Source organism: Fundulus heteroclitus, chromosome 22 (genome assembly GCF_011125445.2).
Source record: "Fundulus heteroclitus isolate FHET01 chromosome 22, MU-UCD_Fhet_4.1, whole genome shotgun sequence".
Lineage (NCBI taxonomy): Eukaryota > Metazoa > Chordata > Actinopteri > Cyprinodontiformes > Fundulidae > Fundulus > Fundulus heteroclitus.
Genome location: NC_046382.1, coordinates 15,881,940 through 15,906,588, shown reverse-complemented (window position 1 = coordinate 15,906,588; position 24,649 = coordinate 15,881,940). Strand labels below are relative to the sequence as shown.

At 41.4% G+C, this 24,649-nt stretch overlaps 1 protein-coding gene across 3 annotated transcripts in view; it reads left to right on the top strand.

The window, feature by feature from the left end:
- Positions 1-24,649, top strand: part of vit (vitrin) — a 34,929-nt gene continuing 10,280 nt past the window's right edge. Inside the window, exons 1-15 of one of the 3 annotated variants that reach the window (XM_021322713.2) lie at positions 1-194; positions 9,222-9,309; positions 9,533-9,598; positions 11,144-11,300; positions 11,379-11,512; positions 11,600-11,677; positions 12,937-13,119; positions 13,572-13,616; positions 14,639-14,677; positions 14,759-14,809; positions 16,622-16,684; positions 17,195-17,248; positions 22,806-22,880; positions 23,065-23,130; positions 23,576-23,638. In XM_021322713.2, coding sequence (XP_021178388.2) covers positions 9,279-9,309; positions 9,533-9,598; positions 11,144-11,300; positions 11,379-11,512; positions 11,600-11,677; positions 12,937-13,119; positions 13,572-13,616; positions 14,639-14,677; positions 14,759-14,809; positions 16,622-16,684; positions 17,195-17,248; positions 22,806-22,880; positions 23,065-23,130; positions 23,576-23,638 — 1,105 coding nt within the window. In that variant the 5' untranslated portion in view covers positions 1-194; positions 9,222-9,278. The remainder of the gene's footprint in view (positions 195-9,221; positions 9,310-9,532; positions 9,599-11,143; positions 11,301-11,378; positions 11,513-11,599; positions 11,678-12,936; positions 13,120-13,571; positions 13,617-14,638; positions 14,678-14,758; positions 14,810-16,621; positions 16,685-17,194; positions 17,249-22,805; positions 22,881-23,064; positions 23,131-23,575; positions 23,639-24,649) is intronic. The other 2 variants (XM_021322714.2, XM_021322716.2) reach the window with 2 other exon arrangements.

The window sequence follows — 24,649 nt, the reverse complement described above, 5'->3', positions numbered from 1 at the left end:
ACGGGCAAACACTGGGGGGAAAGCTCTGGACCCATCCTGCTCTCCGCTTTTAATCAGCACGGCCATCCAGCTTGACGTAAAAACTCCAGGTGGAAGAGTCTCTGCTCCTCGGCTCATCCAGAGGAGGAATACCAGGGAAGGATTCCGCATGGGATTAGGTCTTTAACGCGGACGGGATTATATTACCTCCTCAGGTAGGCTAAAGGCTCCTTCATTGCTCTCTGGGGAAGAGCTTTTGAACAGGGGGCTGAGAAGCGGCTCCAGCAGAGGTTTTTACTTGGGGGGGGGGGGGTTCTCTTGCGTTTGCAACGACGAACTTGCCAAATGATGCATAATTAGTTTGAGACTAATTGCTTCGTTGTTGCTCAGTAATGTGATTCCTTAAGGATATTTCACCAGCATGAGTGGAAGTTTGCAATTTATTTAATAAACCAACCATAATTTATCTAGAAATCTATTATTGCTAATTTCAGGTGAAGTTAAAGATATACAGGTTATGTAAATAAACCCAAAGCTGCCTTGTGTTTGGTTCACCATGACAACAATCTGCAATGCTCACTACAAAACTTGACTAATAACGGAAATTTCTATCGACTCACCTACAGCTTCATTCAGAGTTATGTCTGGCTGTGGTGGAAAGTTTTCATTTCAAACTAAGCTTGACGTCTTTGTGTGCATTTCTCCTGTTCTTCTTCACGTTTTGAGGGAAGGTGATTAGGCACAGGTGGTCCCAGCGTAACATGTCCAACAGCAAGCTGCAGCTTGCTGTTGAGCTGATTGCCAAGAGTTCAAGTAATTCAGCCCGTGAGCAGCTCGATAAACAAATAGTTTATCAGAGGGGAGCAGGAGTGACCCTGTAGAGACATGCTGGAGTTTGATTTCTTTCCTCTGTGGTTGCAGCTTTTTTTTTTTTTTTTGGTGCTTTGAACACGTTTGCAGCAACGGTACTGACACCTGTGATTGGTGGGGTTTAGCACTCCCTGGTAATGTGTGTAAATAGTCTGGCTTAAAACTCGCTTTCACTCAGTAACTGGGTAATGCCAAGTTCTCACATGAGTCCCAATCCCTTCCACTTCTTAACCCCTTGATGCATCTGCGCTGGCCACTGCAGACAGGGAATGTGCATGAAAGTAGGGAGCACCACTCCCTACTTTAGGTGTTAGGTTGTATGCAAAGATCACATTAATGCACGGAAACGCGCAGTTTTAATGTGCTTTTAGAGATCATCACGAACAACCACTTTCAAGTCTTTGTAAGACATGTGTGGTCTCCCGACCCAAGTTGTGCACATCCTGTTTGCAGAGGAGCTTCTGCATACCTTTGAAACACCTGCCAGGTATGATATGGGTCCTGCTTTGTTTGACTTGTTGTGGCTAGGCACAACTCACAAAATGTTGATTTTGCTTAGAAAAATTAAAAAAACAGAACTTACTTAAAGTTGTACTGCCAATGTAATAATTCCCATTTCTGGGCTGGACTTTGTGATGTGACCTCTCTGGGCTTGTTTACTTTCTGAAAAAAGGTGATCAAAGCCAGAGCTCATAAATTAGAATTACATTCACATATTTACACATCACTGTTTATGTCCTTAGTTTGCTGGAAAATCAGCCTACAGATTCTGTGTTTATCACTGATTCAGATTATTCATTGCCTTACAAAAGTATTAACACCCTATTAAGCGTTGCTACATTTTGTCATGTTACAACCAAAATTTCCATTTTGGGGATGTTTATGTTTAATTAGATCATTGTGAAATTGAAGGAAATGATACAGGCGTTCAAAATTTTAGGGAATAAAAATCTAAAATGTGGGACATGCAATGATATGCAACATTCCTTATTTTATACATTAAAACCACATTTTGCTGCACTAACACCTGCAACTCCATTTTTGACCATTCTTCTTTGCAAAATAGCTTCAGTCAGGTTGGATGGAGATATCTGTGATAAACATCAAATCTCATTCTTGTCACCAATTCTCAATTGTATCTAGGTCTGGACATTCTAACATATGGATATGCTTTAATCTAAACCATTTAAATGTAGCCCTTGCTGTAGGTTTACTGCCCTTCTGCTGAAAAGGGAACCTCTACCCCAGTCTCAAGTCTTTTGTAGCCTCTAACAGGTTTTCATCCAGGATTCTCCTGAAAGGATTACCGGATACAAGCGGCCAAAATGAGCTTCCTCCAGAGGCTGGCCGGGCTCAGCCTCTAGGGGACGAGATGGGGTGAGAAGTTCTGTTATCCGAGGGGAGCTCAAATTTGAGCCACTGCTTCTCTACATCGAAAGGAGCCAGTTGAGGGAGGTCTTGATGGTCCATGGCTTCAGGAAATGGTCCACACAGGAGCTGCCACAGTCATTTCTGCATGATTAAAATAGGGCCCAGTTTGCACTACTGGGTGAAAACCGACAGCCGTAAGAAGGTGACTTGGTTATCTAATCACAATGCTACCTGGGCGCCTTCCTTTGTAGGTTTTATGGCTTTCGCACTGAGAGGAGACCAGAAGGAAGACCCAGTGGTACTTCCCTGAGGGACTGTATATCCCGTCTGGCCTGGGAACGCCTGGCATCCCCAAGAATAAGCTGGAGGGTGCCGCTGGGGAGAGGGATGTCTGGGTTTCTCTCCTGGACCTGTTGTCCCTGCAACCCGATCTCGGACGAGAAAAGACAATAGATGGATTATCCTGGATTTAGGTCCTTTCATCTTCCCATCACCTCTGACCAGCTCTCCTGTCCCTGCTGAAGAAATAGGTCGCCACAGCACAATTTTGCCACCATTGTGGCAAAATGTAAACGGGGCCCCGTACAGCTTTCTTTCAACAGCAGCTCTTCCACTTGATGCTGGATTGGTGGACAGCATGCTGATAGTTGAGATTCTCTCACCCGAGCAATGGAGCTCCGCTGCTCCTCCAGAGTCAACAGACTTAACCAGAAACATTTCCCCTGCTTAAATCACCTGATTTGAACAAAGTGACTATTAGCAAGTATAGTGGAGGAAGGACAGATGTTAAAATCTTGGGCTTTACACACAGGAATGCTTTATTTACTAATAAGGTTACCTCTGAGAAGAGTTTTGCTGGATTAAATTAAGGGGCATCAGAGTAAAGGGGTTGAAGTACAGATTCATTCAAGCCTTTTCAGATTTTTATTTGTTAAATCCACCTATCATTTACCTTTTAAATGGATAACGATGCACTACTTGGCACAAGGGATACGACCTGAGAGAGGTGCACCATTATCTGACTTTTAAATGTGAGACATTTGACACTGACACGGTGTAACATAAACGTGACTTATTGGGGTTATGAGTTTGACCAGGACACAATAAGCTGTCCTAAACCTCTGTGTGGTTTTTATTCTCTTGTTGAATGCCCGGGTGTGAGGTTGCATTCCCCGTGTGAACCTCCAGGGTCGGTTATCGTCAGTGGAGGAAACACCCTGCAGAGTTGGTCCAAAGAAGACGTAATTTTCTCTGTGCGTAATAACTCAGAGGAGCCTCACTTTAGAAACACAAATTAAGAGGGCTGAAATTATTGTTATTTTGTTACTGTGGTGTTATCCTTCCCCGCAGAGGTGCATCTTGGCCAAATTGATGCTTCCTTAGACGCATTTACTGAATGTGAGCTCTGCATTTAGGAGACATTAGGTTTAATATTTCCTGTCAGGCACCTGATCTCCAGAGGGCGTGCGGCTCATGTCTGCTGGGCTCCTGTCTCATATCGCCGGGGCACTCTAGATGCATATATCTGTTCCAGCTTGTTCACAGTCTCTGCTTCCTCCCTCTGTGAGGACAAATTGTAGTCCTGTCTGTGCTGCAGTCATCTACCTCCCTGTCAAAGCTCAGCGCAGTGGAAAAAAACACGTTAGTGCTCACGAACGCTTCAGCGGGGGAGGTCATGCTTATAGTTTCCTACAAAGGATGACAACTCCAACACTTTATGAACACCAAAAAAAGATGAGAAATGTTGATTTCATTCGGCTGGTGAGGAACCAGCAGAGATTTCACCGAGTTAAATTATCAAAGCATCAATGCATGGTCTAGTACTTTTTATATGCTCTGGGGCTTTTCATTAACAGATCAACGCATGCACTGAAGGGTAAGGCGTTTTGATGTTCACACGATAGGCTAGTTGTTTCCCTCAGTTTTCAGTCCTAATGTGAATATATTAAAACACAAGTGGATGCAGGTTATAAAACATATTTAACAGACAAATTCAACTCGGCGTTCTGTTAGCTGAACATCCGCTATTACCATATAACATAGAAAGTACTCCTGGATCAATGTGTGAGCTTCTGTGCTTTCTGTGTCTCTGCTCTGTCTTCTCTAAGCCCCAGTGGGTCGAGGCAGATGAGCGTTCACACTGAGCCTGGAGGTTTTTCCTCCCTGTTAAAAGGGAGTTTTCCTCTCCACTGTCGCTTCATGCATGCTCAGTATGAGGGATTGCTGCAAAGCCATCAACAATGCAGACGACTCTCCCTGTGGCTCTACGCTCTTTCAGGAGGAGTGAATGCTGCTTGTCAAGACTTTGATGCAAACAACTGGGTTTCCTTATATAGGAAACATTTTGAGCAATCTGTATGATTTGATTGAACTTGACTGTAAAGTGCCTTGAGATGACATGTTATCAATCGATGCTATATAGATACAATTGAATTGAACCGTATCTACGTATGTCTAATTCTGTGTATGATGAAAATAGTGTTTGAGAGTAAACAGCACTTAGAAATTAAAAGAATTAAAAAAACAGACACTCAAAACAAAGCCAGCCATAACACTCAGGCTTTTACAAATAGTTAAGAAAAATAAAAATATAAGTTCTCTTATACAGGTGGACCTCCATAAATACAAATTATTCGAAATGTTTAAAATCAGTTTTAATGCTTATTGCCAATAAAAACTAAAAAATTAAGTCTTTAGAAAATGATTGTATCACATAAGACCAATAAAAAGGGATGTTTAATACAGAAATGTCAGGTTCTGGTCGTGTTGTGACCCAAAGAATCACAGGGAAGACTGCTGACTTGACAGTCGTCCAGCAGACCGACTCCTTCCACACCAAGCATACAGTAAGGTACAAAGGGCTGTTATTAAACACGCTGACTGTTCACACATTGCTGTATCCAAGCATATTAACGGAAAATTTAGTGGAAGGAAAAGTGGGGTACAAAAAGATTCACAAGCAGCAGGACATTGGCTAAATCTGCCACTTTGTGTGTGTTGGCTCACTCCTAAACTAGCAATACCAGAAGAGTCTTGCCCTGGCAAAGACTGTTGTTTGCTGGTCTGAAGTCAACTTTTCAGATCCAAGTGAAATATGCATTTTATTTTGGAAATTAAGGTCCCAAGGTTGGGAGAAAGCATAGAGAGGCACAGTATCCAAGATGCAGGAGGTCCACTCTGAAGTCCACATCTAGCAGGAAACCTTAGACCACTTTATGCTTCCTCCTGCTGACAAGCTTTATGCTGATTTTAATTTACCAGCAGCACTGCCAAAGGTACCTAAAGCTGGTTCAGTGATCATGGTGTTACTGTGCCTAATTGGCAGCAAACTCTCCTGATATAAACCCAATAGAGAATCTATGAAATGTGAAGACTGCTATAAAACCAACCTTGTTTTCCTCAACACCTTGGCAGAGCTACGCAGCATTGATTCAGTAATTCATTCACAATGAGCCCCAACTAAGTATCAAGAGCATATACTGTGGAGTACATGGACATACTTTTCCATATTTCTGCATTAAAAATCTTTCTCTACTGGCCTTTTGTCTTTTCTAATTACATGGTAAGCAGTATTTTGATTTTCCGTTCAGAAAACGAGAGAAAATTTAGATCATGGATACAATCGTCTGAGATAACTTTCCTCCGCAGGGACTTGTGGACTCAACCTCAGAAATAAGGTTGGAGAAGAGCTGCTGCTTTAGATCGGCATCTAAACAAAGTCAATTGAGATGGTTTGTACATGAGATGAGGATGCCTCCTACTGAAGGTTTTCTGGCAACATGACTGAGAGAAGACTTGGGGTAGACCAAGAACTTGCTGGGAGGGACTTTATACGCCTTCTGCCCATGCGAGACTTTGGGAACCCCCAGAATAAGCTGGACGGTTTCGTTCGGGAGACGTTTGTCCCGGGTTTCCCTCCGTGACCTGTTACCTATGTGGACCAATCTGTTATAAGTGGATGGAAGGATGGATGGAAAGAAAGCAACAGCTTGTCACACCTACAGTCCAGTGTGTTCCTAGAGGAAGCAGCTGCACAATAAGGCACTTAAGAAAATGTTTTTAGTTCTCCGATGTTTGCAGGAACGACTGCAGCAAATATACGTAACGGTGTTCTTATGACACGGCTATAACAAATAAACACCAACTTGAATCGCTGATGGGAACACCCATGATGCCGGGCTTTTGGGAGGCACTCTGGGATGTTGCTCTGTCAGGCTCTCATGAAGCCTTTTTCTTGCTGGATGTCAGTGTTGATGATTTGCTATGCAGTAATAGAGTTATAATGACACATTACAGCGCAGGGAGCAACGCCTCAGACACTCTTCCTAACATGTAACACGTGCTCCCAGTGTGCTTCTTACATGTGTGTGACTTCTCAATCTAAATGACAGATGCTCAGGGACCTGACCGTAAACAGACTGCATTTCCGAGCAGGGTCCCAGCTTCATGTGGTTGTCACCCTCAAACAAAGAAACCCTCTGAGGGCGCGTCTCCATTCCTTTCTCATTAGATTACGTCTGTGTGTGCTCTCTAATAAAGCTGACCGCAAGGATGATGGTGGGTGGATTGCTTTGTGCTGTTTTATCTCACATGTTTGACGGCCAGATTGCGATAGGCTAAAATACTGTCTTTGCCCTCAAATGACTGATCTTTGAAGTGTAACATCATGACTTATAATAAAAGAAAACTGCTAAATGCTCAGTTTGGCCGTTTGGGCCCAACTCAGCTCTCAGGGTGGCTTCAGGCTGTCGAGGGAAACCAACAGAGATGCTTTGTTCGGTCTTGTCTGCTGCAGAAATAACTAAAGATGCACTGATAAAAGATTTAGGGCAGATTGTTTTAACTCCGGTTTCCATAAAACTCTGACCTCCCCTGTTGAAAAATGCTTAAATGAAGCCTTCCTGTCTTAAGGAATCATTCGTTATTTTTTTTTTCAGGACCGAGGGGAACATCCCTAGTGTGTGAGGAAGAGCCCTTCCTGTAAAACAAGTTGTAAACCAAGATTAAGTGATTTACAGTTGTCACTTTTGTCTTAAGCAACTTAAATTGTTAAATCCAAATGTTTGATTATGACAAAAATAATATTTATAACTATTTAGTGAATATTGAATGATTATTTAAAATGATGATAGTCTGAGTTTGGAACAATGCATCTAATGCACTCCAAGAACTGCCCTGAACATGACAATTTGGGCGATATGGACCAAAAATAATATGTTGATATTTTTGGGCTGAACGACGATCATGTGCCATTTTTATCTCGATATGTTTTTCTTTTAATAAAGTAATTATAAAAATGCAAAGATTGATCCCAAATGTCTCACAGGTAAAAAAAACAAAAAACAAACAGCTGTAAATAAATAATGAGAAACAGCTGAAGAATAACCTACAAGAACACATAGAAGTATAATTATAACGCAACATATAAACATTATAGTCTCATCATATCTCTTTTTTATCTCAATATTTTTAAAATCTTTATATATTGCCCAGTCCTACAATCTACCTTCCTGTCGAATCTTAGTTGGTTGTGGAAATAGCTAACCTGGTATGTATTCAAATATAGATTATATCAAACAAAACCCTACTAAAATCGGAAATATACATTTACTTTGGCTTGCTCTGTAAAAAAAAAAAAAAAAAAAGTTAAATTACAAAATATATTAAAATGTGCATGACTATAATGAATAAATTGTTAATAAGTCTAACGGTAACTACTGTAAAAAAGACTAAAAACGTCAAATTTGTTTACATCTTTGGGTTCACTGAGCTACTGAAATATCCTATAGCTATAATTGAGCTCAGAATTATTCATACACTTAGATTTTGATTTAAAGGGATTATCATTCAACCAAATTTATTTCTTATAGGAAAGGAGATAGGCATCTTTAAAAATGACGTCAAATATTTACTTTAAAATCTTTCTCAATAATCAATGGGGGGGGGGGGGGGGGGAATGTCCGCTTTAGAGCAATCAAACCCTTTAATATTTGCTTCTAGTGGTATTGTGAAGGGTTAACTTTGTTGTTGAGCTCAAGGCCTTTGCGGTTGGTTGGAAGGCCCTCTTTGCCATCGCCCTAATTTTTTGCTCCCTCTACAGATCCTGTATGAAGTTGAGGTCGTGTCTCTGGCTAGGCCGCTAAAAGTGTAAATGTTACTCCCAGTCAGAATAAAAATGTTGGTAAATGGAAATAATACTCTAAAATGTAATCTGGCAGGGGTAGAAAACACGCTGATCTTAACTGCACAGCGACATTCAGGAAAACCATACTCGATAAATTCCTGTCAGTGCCTTTGGGATCCCTCTCTGTTTAAATAGCAGAACGTTGCACAGATTTGCTTTGCTATCTTTAAATCCAAAGTGTTCCCACACAAACAACCTAACTCAACCCTATTCTTTTTGTTTATTCAACACTGCCTCTGCTCCAGGCACCGGTAATTTTGTCGCCTTCTTCTTTGATACCTTTGCAGCTGGGTCTTTTCCCCGGGCAACACAAAATGCTGTCGTCTACGGCGGGATGTTTAGTACAGACCGTGCAGCAATCAGACCCACCGTCTTTACCAGGGCTGACTTTTTAAGACATTGAAACCTAACATACATGGCTTCAGCCCTTAAAAGGCACGGCAGGGAGCATTAATTAAACATAACAGCTTACTTGCAATGTGGAACATGGGTAAATAAAAAGGAAATTACTGATGCTTGTCTTTTAACCTATTAACATCTGTCTTTGTCTTTCTTGCTTCGACCAATGTGGATACTTTAAAATTATCCTGTTAAATTTTCAAAAAAGTTGCCAACATTTTCCAAATCAAGCATGTTTTCCGGACAGGCAGAGGTTTGAACTCAAGATTTACTAATCAAGCAGAAACTATATCTCATTGCATTTGTAGAGACGACACTTTTTTCTCTCAACAATATTGTGTGGAGAGTTTTTTTCTCTAAGAAAACGTGAGCTTGGGAGATAAAAGTAAACATTTGCTCCTTTTGCTTTCTCTGTAAGGTTGAAGAGCAATTAAAGAACATCTGGCTGAGCTGCTGAACCAGCGCATCATTCATCATGATCAGATCCATTACCGTCATCTTCTACGGTGAGAATGCAGCCGGTCTCTTTGCATTACGCCATTCTCCTCTTTTCAAAATGTGTCCGTCGTGTTTACAGTGTTTGCCAATCAGAATCAAAATGCAGTAAGTTCACACCATCAAACAACAGCATCTTCTGTCTTTGAGGCTTTGTGGATGCAGGGGGAAAATGCTGATGATCATGTTTCTGTGCCTGTTAATGTGCCTTAACGCCCTTTTCTTCACCCGCAGCGTTCCTCTTGTCTTGGGCATGCTGGGCCAAGCCTAATGGATCAAAGAGCAAGAAACCAAAGCAAGGTAAACGTCTCCATCAACAGCCGAAAGCCTGTAATCCTCAAAGCTTTCAGTCTTACTGCGTGTCTTGCTTTTCTGAGCTAAATGAGGTTCACAAGAAGGTGAAAGTTGCAGCAAAAAGCCCAAAGTGAGTTAGATTTCAGTGCACAAGAAGTGCTGAGAGAAGATCTGAAACCTACCTTCTGACGACAGGATTTCTGCAAACGTTTGTGAGAGGAAATAATGCCGCTAAATGCTTAATAAACAAATTTACAGCCATGAATGCCATGTCTATTTTTGGGGGCTTTTATTGGTGTAGGTTTTCAGGAAACCAAAGCCAGTTTTCATGTGTTGATCATTGTTGTAAAACCCAAATGTGTCAACGTTTAACCCATCCAGCTGTTAATCTGCGGTGAAGAAGAAGAATCAATAGGAAGGCCTTCATTATGCCCCAGAGGCAAAGCATCACGCCGCCGCCAACCATGTTTGACAGGAAAACCTTCCTCTTGTTATTGTAGCCAGATATACACAACATTCCTCTAGAAATTTTTCTTGTCTATGTGGGCCGTTCCAGATCTCAGTCGAGCATGAAAGGTTCTCTTTTGGTTTGCGTCCTACCAACAACAGTGCCATTCCAGCAATTTCCAATTCATGTTAGGTCTTAGACTTAGAGGCTCATCGAGTGTTTCTGGCCATTCTAATCAATTCTTCTTTCATCTGAGAGTGAAAGTTTGGATCAATCTGTGAATCTGAAACAGAGGGTAGTCCCTCTTGGCGGCCATGTTGTAGCTGAAGTATAACACTGTGATGCAGTTCGTCCAAAGTTCTGTTGAATATCGCATAGTGGATTCTGTCGTGATAGACACCCTAAAATGTTACAAGATGTCGTGTGTCTCCCCAGAAATGTTTACTTTATTGTAAGATGGTGTAATTTCTTAACCTGACCCTAGCCAGATGGATTTCGCTCCGCCTAGCAACACTCACATCCATCTGGTACATCTCCCATAGAAAGTGATTTCTCCAACCAATTTTATTGTCCGGCCAATCAGGACGCAGGGCTGGAGTTTCATAGATGTGACGTAGTGGAGAAGCGACCGTGAGACTGTTTTGATAACAATGGCGGCTCGCATCGAGGAAGCAAGCGTTAGCATTGATGCTGCTATTTCTTCCGTGTTGTCCAATCTACGTAATATTGTTTCATTAAAAGAACATCAGAGAACGCCTCTGAAGGCTTTTGTTGGTGGAAACCATGTTTTCGCCCTTCTCCCGACCGGATTTGGCAAGTTTTGTTTTTTCCTGTGTCGCTCTCATCAGCGTCACGGGTTGCCTTCGGAGTGAGTGGTTGAAATAGCACGTCAATAAAGATGACAGACAAGTGGCTTATCCAATCATATGCAAGGATTTTTGATAAGGCCCAGCCTTCTGAAACGCCATTCCTATGGATCTGTTCCAGATGGATGAGTGGAGCTAGGCGGAGCGAAATCCATCTGGCTAGGGTCAGGTTAGTAATTTCTTCCAACCACTTTGACATTTATATATTTCTGTCATTTTGTCATCCACTGTCCACAGTTGTTCCAGATATAGAGTGTGACGTCCGAGCGGGGAAGATCAACCTCCCAGAGTTTATTGCCAGGTGTCCGGCACACTGTAAGGAGAGCAAACAGCAGGTCTACGGGACGGGCGTGTTCGCCTCCATCTCCAGCATCTGCAATGCCGCCATCCACAGGTGCCGGGACTGGGAACTAAGTATCACTAAAAACGGGTTTCGTAAGAGCTGTTTTTGACCAACGTGTTGTCTGCACAGTGGCGTCATCACCAACGCCGGGGGGAAAGTCATTGTCAGGAAGATGGCTGGGCAGAACGTCTACAAAGGGAGCAACTCTAACGGGGTGCGATCTCTGTCCCTACCCAAGTGGAGGGAGTCGTTTGTGGTCTCAGGTACTGATGCAGGATTACTTTTTTTTTTTCAAAAGCAGATACTTAGAAGACATTTGCCAAATAAAAGCTGTATGTGATGTGTTTCAGTCGGGAAACCTAAGAAAGGAGTCATCTACCCATCCACTCTGGACTATGTTCCTTCAAGACCAACCTATGTGAAGACAGGTAAGAGAAGTATTACCTTTAAACTAATATTCTAGGTTTTTAATGCATCATATTTATTTTTTTCCAAGTGGGGAACAGAGTGAACACTGCGCTTATGATTTACAATTGAAATACTAGCATCTGCAATAATAGTTTCTCCATAAAAATAAAAATAAATCACTTTTTTCCAATGGTTTTATTTTAATTTTATTTTTACTTTTAGACTTCTTTATTTAACTTTAGATTTTAAGTAACATTTAATGAATGGAAGTTGAAAAAGCTTCATCTGGACATTTTACCTGGACATGTCCAAATCCTTGGAACTGCACATTACAGCCACGAACCGTATTTTACTGGGACTGTAACATTATAGAACACCACAAAGCAGTGCATAAATGTAAAACGTTTTTAAAAGTAATATCCTGAAACTTGTGCCATGCATTTGAATCCAGCCTCCTTTATTTTGATGCCCCTAAATAAAAGCAGGACTCCACCTGTGTGCAGTTTAATCCCAGTATAAAAGCAGCTGGCCTGTGAAGGTGATGAACACAACATGGCCGCAGCGAAACACGGTGGTGGCAGCCTTACGGTGTTGTGGTGCTTCTCTTTAACAGGAGAAAGGAAGAAGTTTACAGTTGATGGAAGATAACTAAATACTTCTTAGTTTAATGATCCACTTCCAGCCAGACAACGACCTTAAACAGACAACTGGAGCTAAAATAGTTTAGATCATTGCATATTCATGTGAGGGAATGGTCCAGTCAAAGTGCAGACCTAAATTCAACCAACAACCTGAAGGAAGACTAGAAAATTGATGGCGACGCTCTCTGTACAATCTGACTGAGCCGGTAAAATTGTCTCTCTCTAGCTGTGCAAAGCTAGTAGAGAAATCCACTAAAGCACATGCAGCTTGCAATGAAAAGTAGTTCAGCAACATACTTTCTGAATGCACAGGGATGGCACACTTTCCAGGTCTTTCTTTTACCTGTAAACATTTTTGTAAAATGCATGAAATTCTAAAGGCTCTGTCCTTTTTTCATGTATTAATTACAACTCCTTTAGGCTTGACATGTGTGGCTAAGTGCATTTTGGGGTCAAAAGGTGACGGAGTAAACATCCCCACACTTGACTCTGGCATGCTGAACTTCCCTCAGCCAGAATGAGGGTTCGGATCGCTGCCGTCTGCTAAGAATGACAAGAATGCGTTACAACACAGAGGTTACACTGTAGACGCTCGTCCTGCTTGTCCGTGAACGCCCTCATCGCTTCTCTCTTATCAGGTCAAAAAGATGCTAAATCAGCCTTCGTCAACACGCCGCAGCCAACGACGACGACAGCGCCCGAAGTCACCACCACGACCCCTGAACCAACAACCACGACAACTACCACCACCACCACCACTGTACCTCCGCCACCCACGACCGCCAAAGCCCGGGCCGCGGCCCACAAAATCAGGGATGCAGGTGAATTAAAACAAAAAAAACAAGCGGTTAAATGTGTTATAAAAAGGCAAACGAGCAGCCCGCCTCATCTGCGAGACATCTCACTTACAACATTAACTGCTTGTAATCAGAACCTGCAGCTTGCCACAACAAGCCTGCTTTTCTGTAATGAGTGATGAAGACGAACGATTGCAGCTGGCAATTACAGCGAGCCGCTTGTGGAGCAGCTCCGGCTCCTCTGTGATAAAGTTAGCGCTTTCATCACTGATTAAATGAAAACCCAATCAGACGGTAATCACTGAGAGCCTGCATCGTTTCGGATGGGGAGTGCCACCGTATCTTAAGGTATGCGTTCAAAATGAGATGGGCGGCGTGCCAAGTGGACTCCGGAGCGATCCCTCTCCCATTCATTTTCTGTAACATTATCTTCCTTCTCTCCACACCGGCACACCATTTGTTTTTCTTCCATCCAGGCAGCAGTCACCCGTACCTCGCCCATGTGGCCGCCACAAGTTCAAGTAAGTGAAGCATAGCGGAGACAAATGTTGTGTAGGAGGGCTAGAATAAGATGCTGCAGTGGGGATGGTGAGTACCGTGGGACATGCAGAGCCTCGCAAACGAGATGTTTCCACATGATGTCACTTTACAAGGACAAACCTGAAAGCATTTCATTGGGATTTTAAGCGGTAAACCAACACAAAGGATAGTGCATGTTTTGAACATGGAAAAAGAGTACTGAATGGTTTTTAAAAGTTTAGACAAAGAAATTAATAAATTCTACCTTGTAGAACAACGTTTTACTGTATTTACAACTGTATGTCATTTTGGAGTATGTCGCTATCCAGTGACTTAAAGGTTTACCAATCTTCTTGGATGTAGAGTGTCCTTGACTAGCATTTTTCAGTCTTGCCACAGATTCTCATTTGGATTTAGGTCTGGACTTTGACTAGGCCATTCCAGTACATCAAAATGTCTTGATCTAAACCCTTCTGTTGCAGTTTTGGGTTCATGTCCGTTTGGAAGGTGAACTGGTCTCAAATCTTTTCAGTCCAGGTTGATGCATGTAATGTTAGTTTTCAGGCACACCCTCATAGCAATTTACATGTAGACCACATTACATGTTTGGTGGGCTTTGTTAACTAATTAAGTGACCTCTAAATGGTGACTTATTTAGGCCCCCACTATCAGATTTGTAGTTGTGAAAACCGTTTTCATTCAACTTTACAATGTTGTAGTATTTGTTGGTTTATCACATAAAATCCCAATAAAATAAGTGTAACAATGGGAAACATTTTGGCTATTGTTTACAAAGTACAGTACGTTTAGGCTGGATGTGGTGTAATTTTAGTGCATGGCAATGGTCTGTTTCAGGAATTATACTCTGTTTTGTGTGAAAGGTAGTAGCATCTTGCATGTTTACCATGTTTGCTTTAAAATCAAAAACTTCAGTTAGTGGAAATACAAAATTTAAGTTGTTATCAGTGTGTAATTTTACATTTTTATCTAAATGTTTTGTGAATGAACTGTGTGATTGGTGTAGGACAGTCTCAGAGTGCCCAAGGAAAGAGTCCCAGCCAAGGTGGGTAAACACACTTTGAGGATCAAGCAGCTAATGTTTTACAAGCAAAGCAATTCCAGTCTGACTAAACCATGTCTTCAGTGTTCAGAGGTAGCTCCTACCCAAACAGGTATCCACACCGTACCAGTCCAGGTAAATCAACTTATGAAAATACCAGGAATAACCTGCTAACCTTTGCTTCTTTTTTTTTTCATAATAATTTTCCCTTTTATACTGACACTCAAACACTGTTTTACTTGTGTACATAAACTCTGCATGCCATTTCTGTTCTGTATCTACAGAGCTGCTCGACTTGTACAAGTTGCAAATCAGAAATGGTACTTATAAGTCTGTAGATCATGTTCCAGCTTTCACAAATATTGGAACCCCTGGTAAAGATGGATGAAAGGGCCTAAAATAAATTCAGCATATGATGCAGTAGCATAATCTTACACTTAAAGGGGCCTAATCACGTACTGTCTTTATGAATTTCTATGCCAGTAGCTCTCTCTGGTTGCATATACAGGTTTTCCAATTCAATTATCGCACCATGTTGCCTTATTAGATTTTACTTCTGTGTGTTACTTTCTTTTTGCACTATTTGTTATTGTGTATATTTACCATACCAAGACCAGAAATATGATGCAATTAGTAAAAAGGAGAAGCAATGGAGCCATGCGAGTCAGCAACATCTAGCAGAGGTGCGAATAGAAAGTGATCGGGTAACCCTAACCCTAGTGATCAGGTTGGTCTTCGACCACGATGGGCCGTCACTTTACTGTGAGGCTTTGTAGGACGGTCTACTGGCTCTTACAGAAGCTGCGGAAATTGTCGCCATCTTGCTTTCTGATAGTTCTGTGGTACTGCCAGCAGATGTCACAACAATGTTTATATCGGCTGATTGTGCCCGCTGCAAAATCCTTTTCAGGCTCGAAAAGGACAAAGTAAACACCATCAGTACGAACACTTGGCAAATATTTTTATTTGAAGATTAACATGTTTTTTTGTGTTTTTTTTTATATGGTCATAATAGATGACTTGGCCCCTTTAAGAATCCCACGTTTAACATTTTTCAAACATGAGATTGGCTGGAGTTAGGCTCTGGTACAGTGGTGAGTTACATTTTAATAGAATATCAGTTTGACACCAAAAACACAATTATTTTGTCTTTTTACATAATTGTAAATAAATTCGGGCAGTAAGAGCTTGAGTACATTTATTCATGAAGCTTATTTTAAACGTATACCTTACCTTTAAAGTTGATCTAACTTAGTCTTAGTCTCTAAGAACGTGGTCATCTCTGACTTATTGCCTTCCTAGTTTATACATACAACATTACACAGATTCCTTTATTTGTAAGTCACTCTTCAAAATGGGAAAGGCAAGAGAACATATTAATCAGGCCAAGCAAATGTACCTAGTAAACGGCAAATGGACAAAATTCTTATAGTGCTTTTCTATTCATACTGACAACACTTAGGGCATTATAGCCACATTCACCTAATTACACTCACTAACAGTGAGTGTAATTATACAAATATGCAGTTCGGCAAGCAACTTGTTAAATACCTTTAATGCCTTGCCCAGGGGCACATTGACTGCTCCATTTACTGAGCCACAGTCACCCCCACATCAGTAATTAGAGTTAAATAGTAAAGAAACCTCTGAGGTGAGCCGAAAAGAGTGCTACAGAATAAAATACTTATCTATCTTAAGGGTCTTTACACATCTTTACCAGAGGTGGCGATACGCGTGGAAGGTGCTGTATTTTAAATCTGTGCTGATATTTAGATGCTGGTACAATCCTCTGATTTGGGTAACATCCTGAACTTCCAGGGGGAGTGTAAATCAACACAGTTTACAGACAATCAATAGAACTTGTACTTCATTTAAATGTCAGCATAGATAAAGTCAGCAATAGTTTTGCTAGTTTGAAAAACTTCTTCCTTCTAATCTTGGTCCAAGGTGTGCGCCGGCCGGAGGCGGGCTCAGCCATCAGGAGGCAACCTTCCCCTCCAGTCGGCCCAGGTCAGCCTACACATTAGCACGCTTACACACCCACGATAAAAAAAAAACAAAAAAGCAACAGGTAAGGATGGTGGGGTAGACAGAAGGAATGCAGGTCAGCGTCAGCAGACTGCTGTACGTCTGACCTCGCTCTTCACACCCACCAGCCCCTGATATCTTCACCCCCAGGGTCTCACCATCCACCGAGCGTCCCGGCTTACATTCCTCTCCACAAAACTGCTGTTTTCTGTCATCAGGAGCATCCTCCCAGTCATATTTTCATTTTTACGAGATGAAAAGAGGCAAATGAAGCAGAGTTAGCGCTCGTAAAAACGCCCATCGTACATCCTTTTGTTTTTGATAGCATGCTGTGGAGAAGAAGAGAGAAAAAAAAAAGCCTTTAACCTTCATCAAAGCAAAACAGCTGGGCTGCATTTGAGGCCCAGAACTGAAACTCTGCTTTGCCCTTCTTCCTCTCCCCTTTATTTTCTTCTCTTCTCCTATCTGCGCTTTTCTCTCCGCTGCAAACAGCTTTCAACAGGGCTCCACCCGAGCGGACGGCGACAACCAGCCAGTCGAACTCTGGTGAGTTTCTGGTCAGCCTCCGAACAGGAGTCAGGTCAGACAGGTTACAAAAGCGCTTGGTGAAAATGTCTACAAAGCAGGACAAATATTAACTTCTTTGGGACATCAAAGTGTGCCCAAAATTCAAGCAGATGCTTAGATTTTATTGGTGCAGACATCAAAAAATCAGGATGTGTCAATACACCTAAAGGATGAATCCACCATATTCTCAAGATCCATCTTAAATTGAATGAGCGCTTGATGATAAACCTGCTCCGTCATTGCTGTGTTACTATCTCATGCAATCTGTTGTCTTAACCAGCCTTTGGATTCTGACTTTTAATCTCCAAATACTCTTTGCCCTCTTGCTCCGCTCAGCTGACCAGCTGAGGCGAACATTTAGTTCAGCCAAAACAACAAAGCCTCAAAATTATGTTTTTATGACCCTCAACTCTGTAGCCGCTCTGGACTAAAATGAGGAGTAAAACAAAACGGATCAGGAAGGTTTAACCAGTCTAAGTCTTGACTAGTGTCAATAATATGAATGTAAAACTGCATTTATCCAGTTGAATGGTTATATTTTTCAAAATGCTTTGTGCAAAACAGTTCTCTGCATACAGTTTGTTTTAGTTAAGGACATTTTTTTGACAGAGTTGCACGTCAATAAAATTTCCTGATGCAAGAGGGGAACCGGCAACCTTTAAGCAGCGTCTCCACCACAGGAACAACGGTGGTTTGTTGGGATCTTTATTGCCTCGCGGCTTTTCTGTTTCACTTACCAAGTTGAAGACAAATCCCTACGGTAGACATTTACCCCAGAAACAGGTCCATGTAGGGAGGCAGAATTTTTCATTTTTGGTATTAGAACTCCAAATTATATCATCAAAATAACCTTAACTTCTCACATATGAGAATTAAAAAGATAGGTCATGATTTTAAGGATTTTAATCAGCATATTTCTTAACAAAAATAACAAATTTTACACTATAAGGCTCAGCCAACAAGAAGTTTACACTTTTGTTTAACTTTATCAGTCAAGTAGGAATTCTTTCTTTTATTTCCTGTAGCCCATTAGCAATGAGCTAAATCAATTTTAAATAGTTGTATTTTTTTACACTGTTAAGATTTTCTATGGAAATGATCTAAAAAAAATGTTATCATAAAGCTCAGAAATCTTTTGATTGCTGCTTTAAATCACTGTCAGCGTGTAATTTGTGCTTCAAGTGGAAGTAACGAGGCTGATTTATACTTTTATAACCAATGAGAGCAGCAGGATTATGGCCATTAAAGTCATTTAAAATAGCTGGTAGTTGTTACACTTGCGAACGTTGGCAGAGAGGCTTCAGAGAGATGAAAGAAGCGGCGCCAAGTGGCCCAGTTGTGCAGCCGGGCTGTAACCGTTGCAGCATATGGGTCCAATCTCTCAAAATCTCCACAAACCAGCCAAGGTGTGGCCCACTGAGGAATGTGCTTCTGTTTTTCCTTCTGGGGAATGCAAAACCATGATTCCCCTAAAATTAGACAAGCCTATATCTGTTTAAATGACAGCTGATTGTAGGATCTGATTTATGAAGAGCAGGGTAAACCGAGTTCTCTTTTTTGGCAAAAACCTTTGCTGCTGAGCTCTTGATCTGTGCAGGAAACAGCTATTCAGATCTGGGGATAACGTGATTTACAAAAGAAAGTAGTTATCCCGTGAGGCCGTCCCTTCAGGTGGAAGTCATAGTTTAAAGGTGAAGTTGAGCGGTGCCTCTGGAGTTTCCAAGATGGATGCTTTTCTGACTTTTGGCACTTCAGTTTCTGAGTTATGAGCTAAAAAAAAATGTCTCTGTAACTTTGGCACCTTGCGGCTTAAAAACAGATGTTAGGTTTGATTGGTTTAAGTTATGATCTAAAATTAGTCTGGCGTTTATTATGAAACATGTCAGTGTGACAGTCAAAAATACGCATGGAAATATTTTAGTAATAGCTACAGCCTCTAGAAAGGTATCTATACCCAATGAGCTTTACAGGTTGCAACAACAAACAATCCATTCTTGCGATAGACAAACACAAAATAGCAAATGACTATGAAGTGGGGAGGAAGCATACATGTTAAGATATTTACTTAAATTAAATATTTTCCCTACTATGATAACCCTAAATGAAACCCAGTGCAACTAACTGTCTTTTGTCCGTGTATAATCTTTAGGAGTATTGTTCAATTACCCGTTTTTGTCCAGCATTCAAAAGTATATTTGTGTTGGAAAACTAAACTCTCCACATCACCCTGATGACGCCCCTGAAGTGAAATATAATAGTACACGCTTCAGGCTACATGAGACTGGGGCAGAGGTTATCTTACCGGCAGGAAAGCGACCCTAAACATACAGTCAGCGCAACAGAGGCATGGTTCAGCTCAGGGTATATTCTTGGCCCAGTCAAAGCCCAGACCCACTTTTAATTAAGAATATGTGGCATGACGACACAAATTGACGCTCACATAAGCTTTCCACTCAGTCTGACTGAACTGCAAAGTAAATTCAAACACTAAAGTGAATTAAAATACTTCAGTGTAAAGATGTGCAACGCTGGTGGAGACATGCTCCAAAACACTTGGTAAAATGGTAAATGGACTAAGCTTATATAGCTACTTTACAATATAGCCATATTCACCCATCGCCCTCACATTCATACATCTGTGGGCAACTTGGGGTTGTCAAGTGCCTTGCCCAAGGGCATAGCAACATGTGGCAGGGGAGGCTAGAATCAAACCCACAACCTTCCAATTTCAAGACAAGTGCTCTACCCATTAAGCCATAGTCGCCTACTTGCTGATGTAATTACAGCAACTTAGTGGGGCTGAATATAAAGGTAGACTTTTCATAAAGTATTTGCAAAAACGTTTGAAAAACATGCATTAGTTTTGTTCCACCACACAATTACAATATACTTTTTGCTGATCTATCATATAAAACCCCTCCAAAATGCATTTAGGTCTGGGGTTGCAAATTAAGAGGCACAAATGTTTAATTAAGGTGCTGGAGGTGTTTTGGATTATGGCTTTTAGCAGCTCTGCACATTAAATCACTTCCAAACACATGATGCTCATTCTGTAGACGTATAATAAGCTCAAGGCCACGGCGAGGATCCTCATCTTATGACCTCGGGGATCACTGAAATGGTAATGATTGAGGGAGTTGCACTAGATCCTTTAAAGCAGCGCTTTTAATAGAAAACAAAAATCAACAGCAGTGGCTGTGGCGTTGCACCGGGTCTTTGACCAGCAGCGGATTAGCTTTATCTCTGCCTGCTATCTAAACTGTCCCTGGTTTGACATTAGGGGTCCGTAATAATACGTCCACGCTTCAGTGGACTGCTGGCTGCGCTGTCCCGGGTCACCTCTGCAAACAGAGGCCGTCGCTGTATGGGAACCTCAAAGCAGACGCTGTGTGTTTGTGCAAGCGGCCTGTCCTCCTGCGAGGGGATTTAGCCGAAGTGTGTAGTCATCGGTCATTCAGTTGTGATAGAAGGAGCTTTGCTTTTCTGTTTTTTTACTGTTTGGCCTTGACTTATCGATAATATATCCAGATAATCTGTGTATGCCCATTAAAGTTTACATTTGTGTGACCAGGTCCTACAAAAATAAGCAGCAAAGTGCCTCATGTGATTAAATTGAACTATTTTAAATTATGTAAATATTATTAGTCCAAAACTCTATCTGACGGAAGAAACAGAGATTCTATATATTTCTCAGTTTTATATTTATTCCACCAATCAAATTAATTACATATAATCAAGGAATATATTTGTTATTAATCACACTAAGGTTTGATTCCTATTCACTTAATCAAGATACGCAAAGACGAAAGATACGCAAAAATAAACACACAAACGTGTTTCCTGGCCGGAAATTCTCAATTGTTATATTTAACCTTAATCTCAGCAGAGCAAAAACAATCTGGAGGAAATAAAAGTCTCAACGTCAAATTTCCCGGCACCAGAAAACCGTCAAAGTAGAAGAAACTGAACAACTTACTGTAAATCTTCTTGTGTCACCTTTCAATGAACCAGATTGAGTCTCTTGAACTGCGGTTCCAAAGCCCGTCTTCAAACTTGGCTTACCGGGAAAATCTCGACACAACAGCGTTTTGAACCAGCCTAAGCGTCGTTCTAAGGCAGGAGGCAGCGGCTACTTTGTTTGAGCTTGGTTGGTAGATGTTTAGATGCTTTTCCTCCTTGAATCCTTCTGGGACGAATATGGAGGCAAACATAAACAAGGCTGTACAAGGAAGTCAGCAAGTGTTTCAGAGGAGAAAAAACAGAACATTTCCAAGCAAAGAAATATATTAAAAATAAAAGAAAGCATACTAAAGCAAGCACAAACATTTAACTCAACCAAATCTCAAGAAGGTGTTCAAGCCTTGGCCCAGTAAAGCTCATTGCATGCTGTTTTGTTCTGTTTCTCTCCGACTATCAGAACTTAGCTGCACTGTGAGCTTGACAGCTTCTGGGAAAGGAGTTGTCACAAGGGCCAAATCAGCCAATCAGAAAGCAAACTCTGGGAAACATGACAATGTCGCACTAGTCTGCCAACAAGAAAGATTCGATCTTTTACTTTTTCTACCTCATTTTATGGACTTAGGAGAGAACATAATATAATATGCAGACGTCTATCTCCAACAGTCACTGAGCAGGAGGTGAGGCACACCCTGGACAGGTTGCCAATCATGGGGCAAGGACAGAGGAGACCAACGACTATATGGACACAGATGTACCTTAATGCTCATAAGTGCAATTTAGAGTGACCAATTAAACTAACGTGCACATTTCTTGACTGTAGGAGAAAGCCAGGGTACCAAGAGAGCCCATGCATGCACAGAGAGAACATTTTGACTTCATGCAGAAAGGCCCTAGCCGTGAACTGAACTTGGAGACCTTCTTGCTGCAAAGCAACAGTGCTAAGCACCAAATAAATTAGCACTGTAGATATTATCTCATGCCTGGAAGCTGTTTCACTTTCAAAATTCATAACATGTAATTATTCAACTGAATAAAAGCACAACAATCACTACTTAAAGTTAACTAATCATGATTTATTTTTAAAGGCTTTCCTAAATTTATAAATCAGCTAAACAGGATTGTTCATATGAGAAACTCTGACATGTATTCAAGGAAATTCAGGCAAGACATTTCGGGGTCATAAGGACATTCATATTTTGAACACTGGATTAAGAGTTTGTTTTGGCTAAATCTAAGAGTCCACCATGGGTATTTTGAAGGGTCTTGGAGAATGCAGCTCAATGTGTGCAAAAAGTTAGCTCTGGTTTGTTACGTCCACTATGAAATAAAACAAAATATTACATATTTAAGCTTCTTTCTTTCTTCTACCCCAAAAAGGTAGAAAGAAAACAAAAAGATGCCACTAAAACAACAGCTGGTCACTCAGTCATCAAACATCTGAATGCTTACTGTTTGTTTAGTGCTGTGCTGAACATCTGGTGCATACTCTTGTAAATCTCACTTTGGTGGAGATCACAGGTAAGCTCCTCCCTAACGCTTGTCCTCAAAACAGCTTTCTAATTTCCACCATGCACAGCTTTCCCCAGAAGGGACTGGCCACCTTCTTCTTACCCTCGCCCTGATTGGTTCCCAGGAGCACGACGACCTGCAGGTAGCAAAGTGTAATCCTTCAACAAAGACTGAATAAATGTTGCTGTTTTTTTTTTTTTACATTTGAATGCAGTATGCTTTGACATCTTGCAAACAAGCTAGAGGACATATCCAGAGTTACGTAAGCATTCTGGATATAGCCCTAGAAGTTGCTGACACGTCAATGTTCTCTGCTGTACACTTAGATGTTAGTTATGCAGTTCCAGACTCAGGATATGCATGGAGTGAGACGGACACACCTGAGATTCCAGGTAAGTACATGCACCCCCGTTACGCTAGAATGCTGGATCTTTGGCACCCTTTACTCTACCACTTTACCACACCCCACATCCAGCTGTGCTGCATTTGTAAACACAGCACGCTCGTGTGACTGGCACAGTTCAGTATCTGCTGACCATGTATGTGTTGAATTGGCTCCATGTGTAAGTACGTAGATGCAAGGAATCTCTGTGTTTACATGCCATCTGCCTGCCATATGAGGGATTCTTTGAAGTGCAAAAAAGGAGAATGGGGGCAGGATATTGATGCATGTGACAGTGATGTACTCTGGGGTGATAATTGTGCAAAAAAAGCCGTTGTTTTCACTGGTCTGGGATTAGTCGGAAAGGATTTCCGACCGATTGCAACCATGAAAACATGTGCTTTTCCCTCTGAGGTGTCCTCCATACTAACGGGTTTCATACCGTCCTCCTCTAGCTCGGGATCTCAGGCCTGATATCTCAGAATATGAACGATGGCTTTATAGCTTTGGACCATACCGTAAGTGTTGATGCATTTCTATTTGTTGGGCACTAACACATCTTCAGGTTGTAGATTTTCAATAAATGGGTTGGGATTACATACATGTACAGTGCCTTGCAAAGTATTCATACCCTTGGACTTTTTCCACCTTCTGTGACAATATAACCATAAAATGAAGGATATTTATTAGGATTTTATTGCAAGCCCCTTTTACTTTGATACCCGCTAAATAAAACTCAGTGCAACCAATTATGTTCAGAAGGGATGATTTGCAAATAGATTCTACATCTCTGTAATTAATCAGTACAAATATAGGTGTTTTGTTAAGGTTTGTCAGACAATATTAGGAAGCAAAGCATCAAGGAACGTGCAGAACAGGTCGGAGGTAGCAGGTGTGGTGGAAAACTAACTCTGCACATTACCCTGAACACATCATAGAAAGATGGTGGTGACAGAATCATGGTGCGGGGATGATACTTGTCCGTAGAGACAAGGAAATGGGTCAGAGATGATGGGAAAATGGATGGAGATATATATATACAGGCAAGGTTCTTGCCAGTGATGGGCTGTTACGCTGAAATGTCTGTTGTGATGTCCATTGGCTGTTACGCTGTAATCAGGCCGTTACACTGACTTACCACTCTTTGGCTGACATCTGGACTCCCTTTCTGCAGGGTTTCCCCCACTGACCCATTCCCATCTGCCTAAACTCTCGCACTTCTTCTGGCAGCAGCCACACACTCCCAACCCCTCGCTGCAACCGCACAACTGACCCAAATAATGAGCTGCTGCTGGAAGTTTTAAAGTCTGCCGACATGTGGAGAACAGCCAGAACATAAAGGGTTGCACAACCCTCTTTTTGGACAAGATAAACACAAAAACCTTGTTCAGAGAAACTTTTCCAGGCAGGCAGACAAGAAAAACAAAATACTAAATGGTGCTACATGTAAAGCTAACAGTGCGACACGGATGTTTGAGAGCAACATAAAAAGGTCAGTAAAGCTCCTGTATCTGCATCAGTGACGTAAA